The 22,590-nt window shown below is 34.1% G+C and overlaps 2 protein-coding genes across 2 annotated transcripts; both read left to right on the forward strand.

The window, feature by feature from the left end:
- Nucleotides 1-390: 390 nt before the first annotated feature.
- On the forward strand, nucleotides 391-5,631 carry LOC121234042 (ent-kaurenoic acid oxidase 2-like). The gene is made up of 8 exons (XM_041129845.1): nucleotides 391-750; nucleotides 1,692-2,172; nucleotides 2,792-3,055; nucleotides 3,501-3,590; nucleotides 3,737-3,815; nucleotides 3,915-4,021; nucleotides 4,315-4,436; nucleotides 5,272-5,631. Exons 1-8 carry the CDS (start codon nucleotides 515-517, stop codon nucleotides 5,393-5,395), a joined length of 1,503 nt encoding a protein of 500 aa, XP_040985779.1. The 5' UTR covers nucleotides 391-514; the 3' UTR covers nucleotides 5,396-5,631.
- Nucleotides 5,632-9,679: 4,048 nt separating this feature from the next.
- On the forward strand, nucleotides 9,680-10,797 carry LOC121235469 (2-oxoglutarate-dependent dioxygenase 19-like). The gene is made up of 2 exons (XM_041131819.1): nucleotides 9,680-10,283; nucleotides 10,638-10,797. Exons 1-2 carry the CDS (start codon nucleotides 9,724-9,726, stop codon nucleotides 10,795-10,797), a joined length of 720 nt encoding a protein of 239 aa, XP_040987753.1. The 5' UTR covers nucleotides 9,680-9,723.
- Nucleotides 10,798-22,590: the final 11,793 nt, after the last annotated feature.

The raw sequence follows: 22,590 nt of genomic DNA on the forward strand, positions 1-22,590 counted from the left end.
CATGACTCAGTTTGTATTTTTTTTTTTTTTTTATAAGTTTGTTTAAGGTGGAAGATGGTTTTATAAGTTTTCTTTTTCAAAAATTGAGGGAAATGTAGGCACATTTTCCCCTTCATTTGAATCTCATAATCTTCATGGGTGAGCTATCACAAAGTTTGATGGTGTTTTTTTGTAGGGAATAATTTATCTTAGATTTTGGAGAATCATCCATTAACAAATTTAGGTATTCCCACGTGCAAAGTGGTGTCACCGTCCCACAAAGAAGAGCATCTATTTTCGTGTCTTGCATTATAGCAAACAGCATCAGATGGAGGGAAGGTGACAAACTTAACAACGTCATCATGTATGGATTTACGCTGTTCTTGAAAACATGTCAAGACTGCACGCACCGTAAATACAGACAGGTTTAGGCAGAGACGAGAGTCTTTAAAAAGCCTACCCTGGATTATTTTGGTATTGAGAGATCTTTCATTGGAGCCTTTGATCCAAGAAAAAGAAAAACAAAAAAGTGAAGATGGAATTGGGTTTTTGGTGGATTGTTTTCAGTACAGCTTTGATTGGTGGGTTTGTTGCAGTATGTTGGTTGCTAAAGAGTGTAAACGAGTGGTACTATGTTTCAAAGCTGGGTGGGAAAGGGAATACTCTCCCTCCAGGTGATATGGGCTGGCCTTTGATTGGGAATATGTGGTCTTTTCTCTTTGCTTTCAAGTGGGGAGACCCTGATTCATTCGTCTCCAGCTTCGTATCCAGGTCTCTCTCTCTCTCTCTCTCTCTGTATATATACATTTAGCATTTTTCATATTATATATATATATATATATATATATATATAGAGAGAGAGAGAGAGAGAGAGAGAGAGAGAGAGAGAGAGAGAGTAAGTTGGAAGAAAATCTGTTAATCTGCGAGAAAGATGAACTGCTCCCAAGAGAGTGAAAACAAGTACTACCATATAAACTAACATGCATGTTTATTAATCATATATATGACCTGAGTTGACCATGTTGTAGTACTTTTTATCCATGGCGCATGGGGATCATCGACATGAAAGAATCCACAAAATGCAAATTAATATCATATTGCAGAGCAAAATGAATATCCTCGACTTGAAACCAAACCTTATGGCTATCTATCAAATTTCTGTTGAATTTGTCTCTGCAGGCCTTTGTATTTGTGACAGTGGAACAAAACGGAGGACTTAGGGGAGATGGAGGGCCAGAGCCCTCATAGCTGCGGCACTAATGGTTGTTGTCATTTAGACTTATTAGTTCCTTTGCTCCTAATGAAAAAAAAAAAAAAAAAAAAAAAACAGCCTTAAATTAATATTCAGGTAATGTTCTTGCGCGCACACAGCAGAAATAACAAAAACTGACTATCCCAATCAGTAGAGCAGATATTCTCATTCAAATTCAGACTACAGTTCACCCCACTTTCTAGAGAGAGTCTACCTTTTCCCCTTAATTAGTATTCTCTGATATCATTTGTACCATGAAACAACTCGAACAAATATGGGTAATGTTCTCTGACACTCAAATACGCGACACTCTGTTGTGCTATATCTGATCTGCTAGAGCTGTCCTTTATCTTGTCTTGAATTATTTTCAAAATTTTTTCATGACACGCAATTGCTTGCCCACTAATACATACAGTTGCAATACCTTGTATAATTCTTCTTTCTGCTTGGGAACTAGCAGATTTGGCCGCACAGGAATCTACAGGGCCTATATGTTTGGAAATCCAACCATCATTGTCACCATGCCAGAAACATGCAGACGAGTCTTGATGGATGATGAAAGATTTAAACAAGGCTGGCCTAAATCCACTTGTGATTTAATGGGGAATAAATCATTTTTGGGTATTAGTGATGAAGAACACAAGCGGCTCCGCCGGTTAACAGCAGCTCCGATCAATGGACATAAGGCACTATCTGTGTACCATGAGCACATCAAGGATATTGTAGTGAATTCATTAGATAAATGGACTAAGGAAGAGAGACCAATTGAGTTCTTGACTGAGATTAAGAAGATCACTTTCAAAATTATAATGTACATTTTTCTAGGCAGTGAGATTGATCCAATGATGAAGACCCTGGAGAAGGAGTATGCTACTTTGAATAATGGACTAAGAGCTATGGCCATTAACCTCCCTGGATTTGCTTACCATGAGGCACTCAAGGTAATATCCTATACAAAAGTTTCTTTCATCCATTTTTTTTCTCAAGATCTTTAGCCTAAAACTGTCAAAGTTTTTGGACACTTGCTGCTGGCGTTTGTTCGAAATTGCCTCATCATGTGGAGTTGGCAGGGGGTATATCCTCAATACACAAGCATATTCCCTTTTTTTTGTTAGTGTGAAGCATCAAAATAAATAAATAGCTAAAAGAAGTTTTCTAGCTAGCTGAAGATTTAGTACAACAGGTATATATAGAGAATTTGCAGTTAAAGAATTGTTTCACAATTGGCATATTTTTTTTTCCATGTTGACAGTTGGATTTAGATCCCCTAGAGTGAGCAAGAACTCTAGACGTCGCATAGAGTGAAAGAGAGATAAACACATAAAATGGATTTCACGGCATTTATAGGGCCTACTTTGTGTGTCTACCTCACTCTCACTATAGACTCTAGAATTCGGGCAAGAACTCTAGGGGATCCAATCCCTGATCTCTATTTATTCTCTTTACTTTCAGGGAAATTAACATGCTAAATGTCCTCGTTTACTTAATTAAATCATCATGACAGAGGTGCTTTGATTACCATAGTTATTCTATTAGCAAGGAAAATAATTCTTGTGTCAGGCTCGGAGAACTTTGGTAAATATTCTTCAAGATGTTGTAGATGAAAGAAGGGCAAGAAAAGGAAGTGATATTTCAGAGACACACAAGAGTATGATGGACCTATTAATGGAAGTTGAGGATGAGAATGGAAGAAAATTGGATGATGAGGAGATAATTGACATAATCCTCATGTACTTGAATGCTGGCCATGAATCTTCAGCGCATGCCAAAATGTGGGCAACCCTTCTTTTACACCAGCATCCGGAATGTCTTCAGAAAGCCAGGGTGGGTGCAAAATCTGGTAGTATGCATTTGGACACAGCTTCTTCTATTTATAAACTTTCGGCATTTAAGGGAAGGGGACTAACTTTGAGCTTCACTCAAAACTATTAATAGTCAGAGAATACGGATGACGTGGTACTCACATCCTATTACAGAATGCCATGACATTAAAATTCCTTGATATAACTTGTTATCCTATGATTGAATAGGAGTAGTAAGTATTGGTACAATACAAGAAAAATGCTTATTTGTAACCAGTTATTTCTTGCAAAAATGATTATTTTCTGTCAAAATAAGTCTGTTTTCGTCACAAATAATAATGATTTTTTTCCGTCCTCCAATTCTTGTGGACGAGATAATGAATTCCATTAATGATTGGGTCAATCCGCCATTTTCCCAAACTATTTTTGAAACTCAAATACTATTTTAATTAACTTGATTTTTTCAGACAGAGCAAGTGGAGATTGTTAGAAGAAGATCATCATCAGATGAAGGATTGAGCTTCAAAGAAATAAAGCAAATGGAATATCTTTCCAAGGTACGTTTTGATTATCCTTAATGACACATCCGAGACCATGTATTTACATTCAGACAATATTCTATGAAATCGTATAAATTTCTCCAAGGAATAATCTTATTATTTAGATATAAATAACAATTTTTATGCTTTACTTGGATCAAAAGGTAATTGATGAAACGCTGAGAGCAATGAATGTTTCATTGTTTACTTGTCGGGAGGCAAAAACTGATGTTTCCATCTGTGGTTAGTGATTCATTCAACTCCATTAATTAATATTTTTTTTCCTTGTTGGTTTATTTCTTAATATTGAAATTTATGAACAATTATGTTTATATATTGAAGGTTATAAAATACCCCAAGGATGGAAAGTGTTAGTTTGGTTCAGGGGTGTTCACTTGGATCCACAATATTATTCAAACCCCAAACACTTTAATCCTTCGAGATGGGATGTAAGTAATTAGACAATATTTATATAGAGTAATGTTAGATACAAGTTTTAAATATACAAATCTCGTACATGTCTTTTGTACAAAAGTAGGCCCTACCAGAAAAATGACTTTTTTTTTTACGCTTTTTAATGATAGGATCTATTTTTTTACAAAGAATCTACACGAGACTTGTATATTTAGAGTTTGTACATATCGTTAATCGTTTATATATGTATGCTGCTGTTATTTCTTTGATCAGTAGATAGCTATTTATAAATGATGTTATGTTTAAGTGCAATGCACCATTAATGCAGGGACATAAATCCAAGGCAGGAACTTTTATTCCCTTTGGAACAGGGAGTAGGATTTGCCCCGGAAGTGATTTGACTAAGCTTGAAATTTCCACTTTTCTTCATTATTTTCTCCTTAATTATGAGTGAGTTCTCTCTTTGTTTTTCTTTGCTTTTCAGATAGTGGAAGAAAAAATAAATAAGGAATTAATAGTTTTAGATTTTACTTGATTTTTCTCTGGTCAAGATCAGATTTTATGAGAATACGATCAAGTCTGAAATTCAAGCACTCAGTCTTCTGAGCTTGCTGATGCAAATCATGTATTAGATAAAGTGGGCCAAAGTTTGGGCTAACCTATATAACCAACTCACCATTATTGATATTGACTTTTTCAACCCAGGTATAAGTGCTCAAGTTATGGCTGACAGACATAGATCAGGTGTTTGTCCAAATGTAATAGCTTTAGCACAATCTACTGTAAATGGTGTAGGTCATAGTAATGTAGTGTCTGTTCCTGTCCTGAATAACGTAATGGCTGAAGGCCATAGTGATGTTATTTGAAATGAAGTCTGAAGTTTCGAAAAGAAAAAAAAACAATTTTTTACAATTCTTTTGTACAAAACTTATTTAAAATTTTATTTTATGAAGTAACACTATCACATTTATTTATTATAAAATGTTGCAAAATAGTTGTATGCATATCATTATTTTTTTTAATATGCAAGAACATAATAATGAAAAATGATTGGGCAACCAACCCTGTAGAATTATATATATATATATATATATATATATATATTTTTTTTTTTTTTAAAAAGCACATAAGTTGCATACTTTTTGTCATGCATGGAAATGAGTCGATCATGTATTTTTGTAATAATCTATCTTTGCATGGCATAAAAATCCCAACAATTTAAGTTGGTGGAGCTCTCTAATCATGAGTGATTTTGGTTTAAATCCTAGCTTTGATGTGCATGCAGACTGGAACTGCTGAATCCGGGAAGTAGAGTGAGATATTTGCCTCATTCAAGTCCCATAGACAATTGTCTTGCCAACATCAAGAAGCTGATCTCGCCATCATCATCTACACAATCAACCGAATAGTCTGCCTACTTTTTCTTTCTCTGCTATATAATATGCTCGACCTCTTTGCTTTATCCTATATTATATGCAAACTTTCTTCTCTCTCTCTCTATCTCTCTCTCTCTCTCTATATATACTCTCTCTCTCTCTATATATATATATAGAGAGAGAGAGAGAGATGTAAGTCCATGACCATGAAAGAGGCCTCCTCAGGTTGTACTAGTAGCATGTTTTTTAATAAGAAAGGCCTTTCATTTTCTCCTGCTGCTTTATCATACTATACAAATCGATCTCAGGTCATGCAGTCCCCATTTCACCGAAAAAGCAAACATGTATAGTGTACTGCTGACACTGAACATTAGTATATATGTTTATGTAAAGGGTTGTGAAAAGAATTAATATTAAAATATAAATTAAATAATTAAATTTATATCTTCTTAGATCAGGAATTACATTTATTACTTTTCATCTTTTTATTATTATATTCTTTTATTCACTTTATTCATTTTTGTATCACATGCTAGTCACGTGTCATTTTTTACTTCCTCATGTATTTCTATAAATAGTGCTACTGTACACCGATGTAATTAACACTTTATGGAAGAATATTTTTTATTTCACTTCCAGAAGGTTCTTTTCCTTTCTCTCGACCCTTGGTCTGCTAGGGTTTTCACCCTTTGTGTGCTCTCCTAAGGTTTACTTTATATGGTATCAGACATCTTTTTTTTCTTGCTTCTATGGCGCCGTCTTATAAATCCGTCTCTGAAGATGCCACTTCTCTTTCTTTTCTTCATCCTAGTGACAGTCTTGGTATTTTATTGGTTACGCAACCTCTTCTCGGTGAGAATTATCATACCTGATCTCGCTCGATAACTATGGCTCTCTAGACTAAAAACAAGCTTGTATTTGTCGACAGATCCATTACTAAACCTTCAGATTCAACAGACTTCTCTCTCAATGGCCCCATTATATATTTTATTACTAAAGAATTGGAGTGGTGGCTACTCTAGCTGATATGAACATCTGCTATTAGAAAAAGTTAAAATACTTTTAATGTATATAAAGGTAAACGGATTAGGAATCACAAATAAAGTCAGCAACATTTTAGAACCTTCTAAGTCAATAGGTTAGGGTCAGGGTTAGGTTAGGGTATGATGGGTTAGGTTTCAAGCTCTGCCGTCTGTCTATGATACAAGGTTCTTCAATTGGACCACTCTTCTATTTTAGTTAACGATTTTTACCTACCCTAAACATATATATGTTTATCTATTTTTTATATTATTTAAATTTTTTCTTTATTTATTTTAAATATTTTTCTAACTACCATTAAATTTATTATATTCTTAAATCTTTCAATATTTCTCGTATATTAAGATGAACCCAATCTATTGCGACATTTGCCAAAATGACATGCATCAATAACCTAATACGAAATTAAAAAGAAAATAAAGATGAAAAAAACTCAATCATATTTTTTTTGAACTTTTTATCCTTTTAGCAGGTTTAGAAAGATTTTTAGCATAAATATTATAATAATTATATGATTTTTAGCATTAATAACCTAAGATAATTTTATATGATATATTATATTTAATTTATAATAAAAATAACGTTACATTCTAACGTGTTGATACCACATTAAATCAAATCAATATATAAATTTATTTTTATGTCATTTTTAAGACTAAAATATTTGAAAGAGCCAGAAGCTTATTTGACACAATTACGCTTAATGTACCATCAAGATTCAAAATTAAATATACATATAAAGCTTATTAATTAAACTTAGTTGTATCAAAGCAAAACAATATTATTGTTTTATATATTCTATATGTTGGCGCCATTAATTTTTCAATGGCCGGACTGGTACTGAAGATCGTCACTGCTGAAGGGCGGTTTTTCCTGTAAAATAAGAAAGCTTTCATTCAACTCCCTGGCGTACTCTTGGAAGCTGCTCAGGAATATTCTAATTTTTTTAAGATGTATATAACTTTTTAAAAAATTAGAGTAATGTTACATACAATCGTAGAATGTGTAAATATTGTGCAGTTATTTTAAAAAAGAGTGGGGTCTACTTTTTTAAAAAATTAATTTCTATTCATGTACGGATCTTATATTTATTTATTTTTTGCAAAATGACTACACGACACTTACACACTCACGACTGTAAGTATCATTTCTTATATATTATGTTTTAGTTTTAGAGATCAACTTAGGATATTTTTACGCGCATGGCAGACATTGAGCAATTTTTTTTTTTATAATTGATTTTTGTTACTTATAAATTTAGTCATGTCAACGCAACAACGTTTATCGTGAGACAATATTGTATAATTATAAAAATATATATATATATATATATAATTTTAGTTGTGTTTCAGAATTCAGATGTTGAAAAAAAAAAAGACTTTATAAATACATATTTTATCTTTCAATAATGGTGCATTTATTGTGGATTTTGTGGGGAGGGGATCCACTTGTTAACTTTATTACCCTAACGATCGGGGCTGTTACTTCAATTATCTTGCTCGGTTCAAGGGATGTTTAGGTAACGAGATGGCACGAGAATTATCGTGAATAATAGTAAAGTAGTTTAAATTAAAATATTTTATTAGATTGAAAGAAATTAGAAAAAGTTTTTTAATAAAAATATTATAAAATTAATAAATTATTTGAATATAAAATTTTAATTTTAATTTTATTTTAAAATTAAAAAGTGTTTGTGTGATTCTGTAATTTGTGTAAGCAACAATTAATTGACTATAGCCGTTGAAGCAAGCTGGCTAGCTGTATATGCTGCTTAAAGTTGTGGGAAATACTTTAATTTTCCATGAATGATGTATGAAATGAGATTGGATATGCTATTGATGACTTACATTTTTAGCATTGATTTGTCTATATGTAAATATAAAATCACATAATTTAGAGATTATCTTTATTATTTAAAAAAATTTTCATATTAGATTATGTATCTTTGAGTCAAAATAATAATAAAATATTAAATTTTTTTTGTAAAATTAATTCTTTTATATATTTTTTGTAATTAGCACCCACTACGTATATTTGACATTAATAATCAAATATAATAATAATAAAATATAATTTTTTTTATATATTATATAAAAAAATAAAATCAAATGATAAAAATATATATATAATATTATAATAATAAAATAAAGGTGAAGGTAAAGGTTGTGTTGTTGAGAGAGCAAGGAGAGAAAAAAAAAATTAAGCACATGATCATGTGCTTAATTGTCGCGTAAGTTTATACAGTATAATTAAGCACATGATCATGCCATGATCCCACCCTCATTTTGTTGACGAAAGGACCCCTCCTTCTCTAATATCCTATTGGTTCTGTATTTAAAACATGTGTATGCAGGCTGATTTGACTTTTATTGAACGCGATGAACATGATTATAAAAACAAATAAATAAATGTTATATTTCTGATTTCTTCATATATATATATATATATATATATATATATTATAGAATAAATTTATTTAAAGAGTTTTACATCACACATTATCTATATAATATAACTTGATTTAAAAAATAAATTTAAAGATCTTTATACCATATATCATTTACGTGGTATAATTTAATTTAAAAATAAATTTAAAAAATTTAAGTCTTACAACTACTGAGTATTTGAAACTTTGAATTTCATTGTTTTTATTGTTTTTGTATTACAAAGATCTTTTGTATTTCATTATTTTTTGGATTTTTGAAACTTTATTTTTCTTTGTCGCTGGATTTACTTTTTTTGCAATTGCAGATTTTTTTTTTTTTTTTGCTGCAAATTAGTGTTGTTTTTTTGCATTTGGTTGTATTTTTTCCTGGAACAGGTGGGAGAAGACCTGTGGAAAGTGTTTTTCATAAACCTTGAACACTTCACCACAAAGGAGAGAAAGCGTACCTCACTGTTCTCTTCATTAATGTTGAGAAAGATATCTATAACCAGATACTTTTCTCAACTACGTTCGCTAATCATTTGGTCAAAGATGTCTATTAGCTTACCAAAGTGAACCGCCGTGAGATGCCTTATGTTTTGGTGATCAATCTTCCTAAGCAGAGGACGAATTTTATGAGTTGTAGAAATCTGAGCAGGACGAAGGGTGGGAAGGAGAGAGAGAGAGAGATGAGGGGGAGAGAGAGGAAAAGTGATGGAAAAATAAAATATTATGATCATCTATATGTAATTTATTATTTATTTTAGTGCAACCTATACGTGAGAGTGTCTTATTTGTGGGTGTAAAAGAAATTATGCCACCCGACCGGCTCATCTTTTATAATCTCAGTCTCAGATAAAGCATATTCCCCCTCCTCAACCCCAATATCATCATCATGATAAGCATCAAGCAACTAGCTGAAACACGTGGCGACCTCACTTCCATCCCCACCGCTTACAACTTCTGTACTCTCAATAACGACATCCATCTACCAGTAGTTTCAGATGAATTATATGAGGACTCTGTCCCTACCATCGACTTCTCTCTCCTTACCTCCGGTACTCCCGAGCAACGGTCTAAGATCGTCAATGACCTTGGCAAAGCCTGTCGAGACTGGGGTTTTTTGGTGGTAATTATTAAATATGATATTGCAGTTGTCTTAGCTAGGGTTCTTTTGAGTACTTGTATTGGTTTTAAGGTTGATGATGATTATCAGGTGATCAATCATGGTGTGCCGGAGAGCCTGATGAAGGACGTTATGATTGAGACTTGTGGAGAATTTTCAAACTGTCGGAGGAGGAGAAGCAGGAATATGCAGGGAAGGACATTTTGGACCCAATTTTTTATGGCACTAGCATTAATGGTGCAACGACCCAAAGTGTTATTTTGGAGGGATTTTATCAAGTTTTTTGTTCATCCTAAGTTTCACTGTCCGACCAAACCCACTGGACTTAGGTAATGATATTAATGCCTCTTCCCTGTTCAGAATCTTCAGGGTCATCGGTCATTGGTTACTTTATAACGAGTAATACTAGTTGCAGCAGCGATCATGATGATATTAATGTTTTCGAAGCGTCAATAGAAACATAAAAACATTTCATAAAAATATATTTATTGACATGTCTTAATATGATACGTTAGATCTAGTTTATAATAAAAATAATTTTATAATCTAATGTAATACATAAAGACAAATCAATTTATAAATTTATTTTTATGAAATCTCTTTATAACTAAAACGTTTCTATACTTATTAGAGGTATACTTATTTGGGAAATTACACTTTTGCTGTTTTTATTGTTGAAACAGGGAGATTTCAATGGAGTACAGCAAAAGAACGCGGGAAGTAGCTAGAGGGTTGATGAAAGGAATATCAATGAGCTTGGGGTTGGAAACCTTTATCGCCATTCGTAGCAATTGGCTTACCTCCTCACTCAGATCACGGCCTCTTGACTCTTCTTATCCATAATGGGGTATGTGGTCTTCAGGTGCAGCATAAAGGGAATTGGGTCAAATTAAATTCCAATCCCAATGCATTCGTGGTTAACATTGGCAATCAGATGGAGGTGAATATCCCAATTATTCTAACATTATCAAGTTCATTAATTCTCACCTTTCTATGTGTATATATATATATATGTAGAGAGAGAGAGAGAGAGAGATCAGAAATATGCATAGTAATTGTATATACGTATATATTTTTTCTATTGCATGCATTGTTGAAGTTTATCTCACACCTTTATTTTTTCCTTTATGAGCAAGTCTGCAGGTTTAATTGATCAAATACAATTGATCATGTCAGTTCTTGGTGTTAAGAAGGGTAAATTATAGGGATTTTATTGTAGGGATTGACCGTATGTGTGTAATATTCAACATCCCGGTCGAGGGCATAGCTTACGATCATTAGCTTTAATCATGCCACTAGGCTTTTAATTAGGACATTGTAGAGTAATACAAACACTTCGCCGCATCTCTTCGATACAGATACATTAGCCACTATACGATCTCCTCTGTTACCAAGATAAAACATAAAATTTTTTAAATCAGTGATGGTGTTATATGGTATATATAGTAGATCAGGTCCTGATATTGAACTCTACATGAGAGTGAGGATTAAGATAAAATATAAAGAGAAAAAATATTTGCATTCGTGAATTGTGTAACTGCCGCATAATCGTTTTGATAAAAGTGAATAAAACGTGAATCTATATAAAAAATTAATTTTTTAATAGTAGACTCACTCTTTTTCAAAATAATTACATAGTGTTTATGCACTTCACGGTTGTATGTAGAATTACTCATAGCTAAAATCTACTTATTCCCATAAGAATTCAATTGGGGTCCTAAATCTGGTAAGGCGCTGCTTGCATGCTCTAATAAGGGTAATTATTATTAGGAGTTGTGTGTAGCCCTAATAAGGGTAATTCAGTGTCCTATTATTCTTTTAATTAGTATATTTGTCATCATGATCTTTTAATATTACCTCAAATGGTAATTATGCAGATGGTTGATAGGCTTATATATTATAGCCAGCCTAAGAAGACTGAAAAGAAAGGGAAGACCATGAAACTTCACGTGGAACAAAATGTTAAGGACAACAAGTGAGTAGATCGAGATGCAAGATGTCATGAACTGATTTAATTTATATATAATTTCATCGTATAATTAACTGTAAAATAGAGAAGACTACTATTTCGACAAACTATATGCAGTAAAGAGTGGCATCCTCGAGTGGTTTAATGTCACAGTTGGATAGTATAAAGGGAGATCCAACCGTATGGCCATGGGCCACTATGTGATTAGGTTATTTTCATTACTTGTTGGGTTGGGTTGGGTTATATCAATTTTGACTATAGTTGTATCTAGCTAATGGGCCTAGGCCATTTAATATCTTTTTATTACCGTTGTCATTTTAATGTTTTTCTTTAGCCGAGACCTGCGAGGGATAACTAGTATATGTACTAAGTCAAGGGACTCTAGGAGGATGTCAAGAATGATTAATGAAAATGTTTTCTTATTCTCTTTTATCTCTTCTTTTTGGAGGCTAGGTTAATCTCAAATTTGACTCATTTTCTCTATATTTTCTCTCACACTTTCTAATTATCCAAACATTATCTATCAAATGTGTTATAAATGGTATCCAGAGTTAGTCTTTCCTTAGATCGGCTTCATTAATCTATAAAAATAGAAGAAATTATTTCATCTTTGCTTAACATCAAAGAGCAAGTCAAACAATCACAACAACGTTTGGATGTTATTTTGCAGACATTCAAAGATGTCAAGAACCACATTAAAAATTTTCAGAACAATTTCAACGAAGAGTTATCAAATCTCGAAAACCAACTCTATTATCTGCAAGAAGAGGCAAAATATGAAGTAACAATGGAAGAAAATGAGGTAGTGATCCCCGCTAGGCTTACTCTTCCTCATGTTTCCATAAATCCTGTTAGAAACCAGAAATCATTTCCTCCATTCTCTAATTTCCCCTTCCGAATATCGTGTCCTTCCCTTCCTCTTAGAAATCGTTGTCTATTTTCTTCATTTCTTTCGGTTGTCCCTGGCAACAAAGACTCATTAACAGTAAGAAGAGAAGGCCTAGCCATCAGATGGAAATTTGATCCTGGTGGCGTCGAGTTTCAGATTCACGTCTCCTCACCATCAACCCGTAAACCCACACCATTTTCATTTTATCTATTCACTATTTTTTCCCATCTCCTAGGGCTAAGGTTTCACTCTCTCTCTCTCTCTCTCTCTCTCTCTCTCTCTCTGAGATTTGGTTCTTATTTTCGGTCTCTCCGGGATTTAATCACTCTTCTCTCGTTTATTTCATCTCTTCCTCGTGTCTTTCTTGGTTTCAATGGGATTCCATCTCGTGTCTTTCTCTCAGATGATAATGGCCGAAGGTTCATTAGAGTAAGGGCTGCATGTATCGTGTTTGATAAAATGCCAAATAAGAGTGGGGCTGGCTACGGGACTTCGTTGTCGGTTGGCTTTGATCAGTCAGGCCAGACTCAAGGGATTTTACTATTTTACGTTATGATGGATCAGTTGAACTTGCAACTAGAAACTAATACAAGACTCACAAAAGCTACGAAAGCTAGACTTGATCTAGAATGCAACTCGGCCACCAACACTAAAATTGATAACGCTGCAGAAGTCGGAACAATCAACAAGAACTCTCTTCACGATTTCAACCCAGACTTTATTGTCCCACGGTCTATTTCTTTTTCTTGTGTCTTGTGGTTTTGGCGTTTGGGTATAAGAGAGCCTTTAGGTGTCGGGTGTTATGCTAACAAGATTTATGAAATTCCTCTTGGTGGAGCAATAGTCAAGCAACCACTAACAGTTGGAGTATCCGACTCTAATGACTTGTGTGGATTTTTTGATGGAGGATGGGCGGAAGGTATGGTAACTTAGTTGTTTGAGGTAATCCTGATAACGGAACTGACATATACTGTAGGCACTATATGGTGGCTTTTGATTTCTATAAACATTCCTCTGTTGGTGGAAACTGATTGTGCAATTAGTGTTGCCATATTTTCTGTCCTGGCCTCATGGGCTACACACCCTCCAACTAAGGAATTTAAGGTTGTTGGTGTTGGAACTCTTTTAAATTTCAGAGCATGTTTTTACATGATTGGCTCTTGGGGAAGGTACACCTTTATCATTAACCTTATTCCGATGCATGTTTCTCTATACATAGCTACGGGTCACTACCTTTCCCAACGGCACATTGCATATGCCTCTCTTGTTGTCTTGGGAACCTTGCTAGCTTCATTAGTGTTTGTGGTGGGATTTAAAACAGTGATGACGTCAGAACCTTTTGCATCATTCTTGGTTTTCATTATGACCCATGTGGTGGCTCTTGTTTATTACATCAAAGGGATTCTCTCCCCAATGATATTCAAAGTTGTTGTCATCTTTGTTGTCTCTATTGGCCTGGTGGCGTGTGGTGCTATGATAGCTGTACTTATAGCTTTGGGGTGGCCTACTTCAAGTCTAGGAGACTTTGTTCTGTGGCGATCCAAGCTTCTATGTAATTCATGTGTGCTTCGTAGGCCACTTGTGGGATTTTTCATCATTGGAAGTGCTTCTGATGGGGGAACCAGGCATCAGAATTTCTTGAACTTGAAGCCTCATCTAGGCGTAACTTTGCAATTGCAATGAAAGACTTCCTAGCAAGGTAACTAGTGTGCGAGTTTACACAGGTGATGACAAATGCAAGGGAGAATTCTGTCGTCATTGATGAAAATAATAGGGCGGCGGTGGAGGCTATGGGGAGAGCCATTGCTGAGGAGTCTCTTATTAATGGTGTTGGAACTTTAGAGTTCCATTTTGCTCATTGGCACCATAAATTGGCATCTATGGATGCTTTACATGTTGGTGGGCGTAAGCAATGGATTTCAGGGTCACCAAATGATTGTGCATCAGCTTCTAATACAAATACTTATGCTTTAGGTGCTTCCTTGTCAAGGAGCAGCACACCCGGTAACTTGTGACAAGGGCACCAAGTCCTCGCACTACACCTGTTGAAGGATGGAGATTCCTGTTGCTAAACTCTTGTGATATACCCTACAGTGGAAATTATTGTGATCATGCTGGAATTGAACTCATGGTTCGTAACAACGATGGGGTTGGAAGCATCTATCATTGCTATTCTCTTGTTTGTGTTGCTGGGCATTTTTTATATGGTAGATGTCATCAATGAGTATGACGTCGGTCAGCTCAAAGAAATTGAACGCAAAAAGCTTGTCTCAGCTATAAAGAACGGGTTAAAGTATAACCGCACCTTGAAGGGGAAGGACTTGTCACAGTTCGATAGTATAAAGGGAGATCCAACTGTATGGCCATGGGCCACTATGTGATTGGGTTATTTTCATTACTTGTTGGGTTGGGGTTATATCAATTTAGACTTTAGTTGTAGCTGGCTAATGGGCCTAGGCCATTTAATTCCTTTTTATTACTGTTGTCATTTTAATGTTTTTCTTTAGCCGAGGCCCATGCAAGGGATAACTAGTATATGTACTGAGTCAAGGGACTTTAGGAGGATGTCAAGAATGATTAATGAAAATGTTTTCTTATTCTCTTTTATCTCTTTTTCTTAGAGGCTAGGTCAACCTCGAATCTGACTCATTTTCTCTATATTTTTTCTCACACTTTCTAGTTATCCAAACACTATCTATCAGGTGTGTTACATTTAATTGCCATTTGCCGACCATGATGATCAGCAGCATTAAGCATTAAAAGTTTGAGGTTCTAGAAGAGGGCTCATGCCCATGGTTTTATTATCCATTAATTGGCCAGTGAATGAATATTTTTTTAAAGGTAGATGACATGAGCCTGCAATTTTATTGATAAGCCTTCACTCATGGTGGAGAAATACATTATACAAAAGGAGCAAGGCACTTACAACATCTGAAACCTAAAAACCAGGCTCTTAAAAAAAAAAGAAAATCATTATTAGGAACGGAACAAAAATGAAGATACAAGAAGAAGCTAAGAATGTTATAATTAATGTCGGAAGTTTGGAATACCTGCATAGTTCAAAACAACAAGTCCAACCATATGTTTGAAAAATTCAAAAATAGAAGAGAAACTTACAGTGTTGCCCAAAACGCCATGATTAGCGAGACTATCTACTAAATTGTTCTCTTCTATGTAAATATGAGTAATGCTAAACGAAAAGAAATGATTAAAATGTAAGATATCATCCCAAAGATCAACATATTTTCAAGGGAGATGAGAATTCTTATTAAACCAATTCACAACAGGTAGAGAACCAGTTTCCACAAGTAGGACATGAATACTCAATTGATAGCACAAAGTAAGCCCCCAACTTTTAAAGCCGACAACTCTGCAAATGTGTTAGTACCCATACCAAGATAGCAAGAAAAATTAGCAACAAATGAGCAATCATGGGTTTGGAGAACCCCCCCCCCCAACAACCAGTAGACCCTAGATTAACTTTAGAGGCACCATCGATGTTGAACTTAAGAGATTTTTGAGAAGGAGCTAACCAACGAACAATGATGAGTTTTTTTTTTTTTTTTTTTTATCCAAATGGTGGTTGGGGGAATGTGTAGATAATGAATGACAGAAATATTAGCAGAGGATACGAGGAACAAGGCTTAATGAGAGAATTAAGGTCTCCTAACCACTTATTGATTTTATGAATGATAGTGGTAGCAGGGGTATAAGTATCCTCAAAATGAGATTTATTTCTAACAAGCCAAAGTTCTCAAAAGATAAGGGGAGGAAGAAGACGAGCAAGTAAATAGAGTTGATCTTAACCTCTAAAGAAGGACCACAAACGAGTAGTGACACGTGCATGAATATAGAATATGATTCTTAAGCATAAATACTGGGCCTAAGAGAGATGATACCGTTCGAAAATTGAAGTTATATATATATCGGACGGACCACTAAGGGTGGCCCAATACAAATTGGGCCTAAAGCAAAATTTAAATATATCCTTTTTTAGTTATAATACATTGAAATATAAATCATTATATTAAATATTTTCTAAAACCGATTATAATGAACTTTTTTGGTAAAGCATTAATATATCATAACCGCTTCAAGCTAGCTCTTATAATATCTTTAGAGCATTGGCATTAGTTTGTGTATATTTCTGGTTAAATTTTGGCTAAAGAAGGCATGCTAGCTAATTTAGTTAACTTATTTCAAAGTTTAGCCAAATTATATACTAATATTGGTTTTTGGAAGTTAAAGTGGAAGGAGTCCAATGAGATTGACAGCTTCTGATCAATGCTGAAGACTGATCAGTAAGAAATACTTCCCGTAGGGCCATATATACATATATATACATATATACATATTTATATGGGATACAAATAAAATTTGCAGTTCACTGAAAAAGTCATGAAATTTGCAAAGACGTTCATGTCGAGCCGTTTATATAATCTTCCCGATATTCAAATTGAAAGCTGGCCACTACAATAGATAAGGTCTTTTAGAACGAAAATTTTTATACCAAAATATTGGCATTTCGTCTGAAAACATATTTTAAAATGAAAAAAAAATTGTCTCAATTTTGTCCCTATAAAACCGTCTTAAAAGATATTTTGGGACGGAAATCACAAATTCATCTAAAAAAATATCTTTTGGGATGAAATTAAACTGAACCGTTCGATCGCGTTCGAATGGATTTTTTTTTTGGACCAATTAAATTCCTCTCGAAAATACGTCTGAACGTCTGAAAATAACGTTTGAACAATGAGGAACGGTTTGAACGGGTATTTCATGACTGTTCGATCGATACCAGTCCGTTCGACCAAATACACATGAAGAAACGTTCAAACAAAAAATTGATGATCGAACGCCCATAGTGAATTTCCTGTTCGAACGGCGTGAAATTTTTTACCGCTCGAACTCTAAATTTCAATATTCGAACGGTTGTGTCCGATTTATCTATGTTCGAACGTTTGATGAGAATTCGAATGGTTATTATTTTCTTGGACAATACTTAAAACCAAATAGATATTTATATTTCAAAAATACATTACAAATTATTCAAAATAAATAATACTAATCTAATAAGTCAGAACTAAATAAATAAAATACTAATAATACTAATAAAATTATCAGTACATGATATATAATTGTTCAATATGCAAAAATACTTATAATGAAATTCAATTGTTTGGAGGCCTGAATTGTTGCATAAGCATCTGCATTTGAAGCTGTATTTGTCTTTGTTGTTCTTGCATTTGGAGTTGCAACTCTCTTTGTTGATCTTCTTGTTGTTTTATACGCATCTCCATGTCTGCTTGTTTCGTCAATTGAGCCTCTAGCTCTTGCTATTTTGCCATCAATTTCGATCTTAGAATTTACATTTTCTAATGCAATGGCAGTAGTGCTTAACTTGATGAAGAGCTTGAAGGCTTTACACAGTGACCCAAACCCCTCAAGCAGCCCGAACGTTGACCCAAAACTTCTGTAAAAATTTCAACATCACTTGTTGATGAATTATGATCTGATGCAGCTTCAGCATAGAAGGCAACCATTTTATTTTACACACAACATATAAAATTAATATTGACACAATAATTTAAATATGATTAATTAAAAGAAATTATAATACTTACATAATTCTCACGAGCATCGGGATGAGTCCACTCTCTATTACTATCAGTATGTGATGAAGCATATAATTTTTTCAGATCAAAATTGGTGTCCGACTCTTTCTACAAGAGACATTGTTAAGATGTAAAGTCTATATTAAAAACAAACTACATATAATAAAAAAAATTAAAAAAAAAATTACATTACCAATTTATGAGAGAGTCGATGGAAAGATCTTGAGCCTGCATGATGATGAATCTTTAACTTTGATCTATTCATTTTTTTTTATAGAACTTCGCTCTTGCATAGAAGTTGTAAAAGTTAGTAAGTGAAAAATTACAAATATGACACATAAAGAATTCATTTAATTTATCTTATATGATGGATCCTCAAACATATCGCAAAGTTTTCCTCATTTTTCAGGTTGGACATCCTGAAAAGGATGCTGGCATGCATCTTCCTTATTCTCGTAATTCTTGTAATGCTCGTGACATCTCGTCTTATACTTGCGAAATGCATTACACATCAGCTCTTCGGCAGTCCTACGCTTATCTCTCCAACCAAAATTTAGTTCGAATTCATTCTTGAAAAAGTATATACACAAATATATTATCATTTAAAATATTAAATAATATCAATAAAAAATTATTATTTAAATATTACGTACCCAATGCTTCCTTATAAGCTCTTTCACATCTTGTTAGACTTTACGCCATGAACTTGTAGCCAAAAGTGCATAAGTCTGTGTAAGAGCACCCACATGTGAAGCAAGTCAAGCTATTTGTTGTCCCTCGCCTCGGGTATGTTCATCATGAATATTAACCTTAATCTTACCTACTTTATGATATTTCTCCAACGTCACACCTCTAGTAATGCCTCGTCCGTGACGAGATTGTACTGTTATCTCTATAAAATAATATTAGTTATTTACCTTGTATAAATTATCATATATCTTAATTAAAAAATGATTTATCTTGTTCCGTAGAGTCAGTCTCTAATGGTGAATCAGACGGAGAGTTAGGAACAGGTGGAGATGGGATGCGAACTTCTTTCCTCTTTGGTGGCATAATTGCGAGATATTGTATAATGTGAACACAAAATCGATCAATCATCTGTATCAATTTCATCTATAGATTCGCTCTCATAATTTGTAGATACTTCAAATGAGTCAACACTTTGATCAACTGTCACATCAACTATTTCAGCCTCAATATCTTTCCTATATAATGGGATCATCTCATATTGGCTCAAATCCACAAATAAGTTAAAGGCAGGTTGACTCTCTTGGTATACTTCTTGAGTAGAGGGATCATCTTCTTCTTCATCTTATCCCTCCGCCTCAAGAATAACGTCATAAATATTTCTAGGAGAAAACTTATGTACTACTTGCCATTGATTTCCTAACTGAGGATCGTCTAAATAGAATACTTGAGATGCTTGGGAAGCCAAAATAAAAGGATCATCTTCATACCATTTTTTTGATGTACTAATACTAAGAAAATATTCATCCTGGTATTTTCCCCTTCCAGGATTGCTTAAATCCCACCAATCACACTTAAATATATAAACCACAAGCTCCCCACATATCTCATTCCAATTATATCTATGATAACTCTATAGAAATCAACATTGTCTCCATCATGACTCCCTTCGATAAGGACACTACTATTTTGTGTTTTTCTATAAAGTTCTCGATTAATTGTGTGATATCTACTTCCTCGAGAAATACATGCAGAATATCGAGCAGCGTGTCTCGAGGGGCTGCTCGATAAAGTTTAATATTAATTATATTTTATTATTTGTATGATATATATAGTAAAGTATAATGGAATATATTATATGATATATATTAGTTAAGTATAAACTCATATCATATAGTACTATATGCTATCATATATATTACAATCTCATATATAACACTTTGATAGTAAAGTATTATGATATATTACTATTATACTATAATAAAATACATATAAGTTATTATGTTTTCATTTAAAGTATTATACTATCATAATATATATTATAATATATTATAATATTACATATATATTACGGTATATATAATCTACTATAATATTATATTAATTTATAGGATTATAAATATAATATATATTTAATATAAATTTTTACTAAACACAAAAAAATACCATTCGACCAGTAGTTTAAAACAGTTCGAACGGTAAAATATAACGTTCGAACGCTTATGCATATATAAGTTATCGATAGCAGAACTTTCTCTCACGCTGTCGTCCCACCGTTTGAAAATGAGAGAAAACGTTTGAACGCCCATCAATTGCTGTCGTATGTCGTCGTAATTAGCACCTACGTCAAACACATTTCCTCCCAAGTGAAAGTATGCATTTTAAAAGTTATTTTACCATTTATTTTATGATTTTATGGTTTTATTATTTTTTACTAGAAAAATTATATTTTTTCATCAATAGTCACCGTAGAACACCATAAATCCATCGTAGAATGTTTAGAAATGAAGAGTGGTATGTGTTTGTTGAAGAAACCACGGAATCAATGCATTTTTTGATGTTTTCATGGCCGCTGAGTTGACTCAGCCATAGTCGAGCTCGATCTAGTTTTCGTCCGAACGTGCTCGAACGATTTAACCCGTACGTTTGAACAGTTTTAAAGCGTTCGGAACGATTTTCAGTGTCCGTTAGACCATATATTTAATAGTTCGAACGCTTTATATTAAATTTGAACCATTTACTTTATATTAGCTTATTAAATTCTTTGCATCGTTTCATTGAATTGTTCTATGAATTAATTTATTAAATTGCTATTAGTATATAATTTTGTAAATATTTTTGTCGTAATTAAATTTTATCACCAATGTTGAATATATATTTTATTTTTAAAATTTTAGGTTCATAATAATGTCTTATAGGGGCCGTAAACGTGGTAGGTCAGGAGAGCCTTCCATCCAAACAGTTCGACAGTTGAATGTTTTACTTGAGCGACAGGTAAAACTTTATGGTTTTGTAGCTCTTATATGGGAGGGTCATTCCCTCCCATCAGTATTCAATAATCGTGGTTGGACACCAATCTTAGATCAGCAAGAAGAAGGAATGGAACTCATTTCCTACATTGAGATCGTTATTGAGTTCTATAAGGAACTCGGTGGTGCCAGTCCAAACGATGGAAGGGCATACAGGATCTGTGTCCGAGGAGTTCCTATTATATTTTTAGCGGACAGACTCGCTGCATATCTGGGTATTTTTAGCCTTCTTGATGCCAAATTGAACCTGCCGCCTAAAGAGTATGATCCTTCAAGTGATGCATAGTTGTCTCAAGACAAAGAACCAATTTACACAGATGAGATCGATACACTTGCTGATCATGAGGTCAGAGACTTAATTGTTGGTCCAGATGCTCTAGTGTACAATGGGACGAAGAGTACTAGGCAGACAGATTTATCTTCTTTCTTCAAGATAATGAACTTGATCATCGCCAACAATATTGATCATCGGCAGCACAAGATCGAAGTTGGCATGGATCGAGCGAAATTTATGATACGGGTGGCTCGTGGCATCTCGATCAACCTCGTGGTTTATATATTTGAGAGGATCCGATCAGAGGCAAGGTTCATTACGACAAATATACTGCCGTTTGGGATCTTCATCACTAGATTTTGGCTACATGCCGTGGTTGTGCTCTAGCCTGCCAAGCGTTCCCAAGAGCCGATGGGACCGATCAACAGCACCGCCCTGTCATGGAGCACAGGACACTCGAGATTTCATTTTTGTGGGGCTATTTCTGACAGGGCTGAGATTCAGAGAGATGCACAGCCGGGAGATACTGGAGTATCAGCTGGTGAAACATCTGCACAAGCCAAGGCATCACGCACATTTACTCGCCAAGAGATGGCCGACATATTGCGTGCTGAGATCGGCGTACACACATTAGCAATGATTGATGCAGTGCATACTGTCTGAGTTGCGCACAGAAATTATGGCTACCGTCTCTCGGTTACGTACATAGGTTAATGAGTTACATACAGAGATTAATGCCAATAATGCAACTCAGGTCACGCTTAGTACTTGACTGGCACAGGTAGAGAGACAATTAGCTGCAGTCGAGGATGTGTGTAGAGACTTTGCAACACAGTAGTTTCTATTTTTTATTTATACTTTTTTTTTTATAGTTATGGACAATATATATATAT

This window comes from Juglans microcarpa x Juglans regia, chromosome 6D (genome assembly GCF_004785595.1).
Source record: "Juglans microcarpa x Juglans regia isolate MS1-56 chromosome 6D, Jm3101_v1.0, whole genome shotgun sequence".
In the NCBI taxonomy this organism is placed as follows: domain Eukaryota; kingdom Viridiplantae; phylum Streptophyta; class Magnoliopsida; order Fagales; family Juglandaceae; genus Juglans; species Juglans microcarpa x Juglans regia.

Bases quoted from the DNA above. Each gene is read 5' to 3' on its own strand.
- LOC121234042 (XM_041129845.1), top strand. From the start codon at position 515: ATGGAATTGGGTTTTTGGTGGATTGTTTTCAGTACAGCTTTGATTGGT. The intron at 751-1,691 runs GTCTCTCTCTCT...GGGAACTAGCAG, and splicing joins GTCTCCAGCTTCGTATCCAG to ATTTGGCCGCACAGGAATCT. The intron at 3,816-3,914 runs GTTAGTGATTCA...TATATATTGAAG, and splicing joins AACTGATGTTTCCATCTGTG to GTTATAAAATACCCCAAGGA.
- LOC121235469 (XM_041131819.1), top strand. From the start codon at position 9,724: ATGATAAGCATCAAGCAACTAGCTGAAACACGTGGCGACCTCACTTCC. The intron at 10,284-10,637 runs GTAATGATATTA...TTGTTGAAACAG, and splicing joins ACCAAACCCACTGGACTTAG to GGAGATTTCAATGGAGTACA.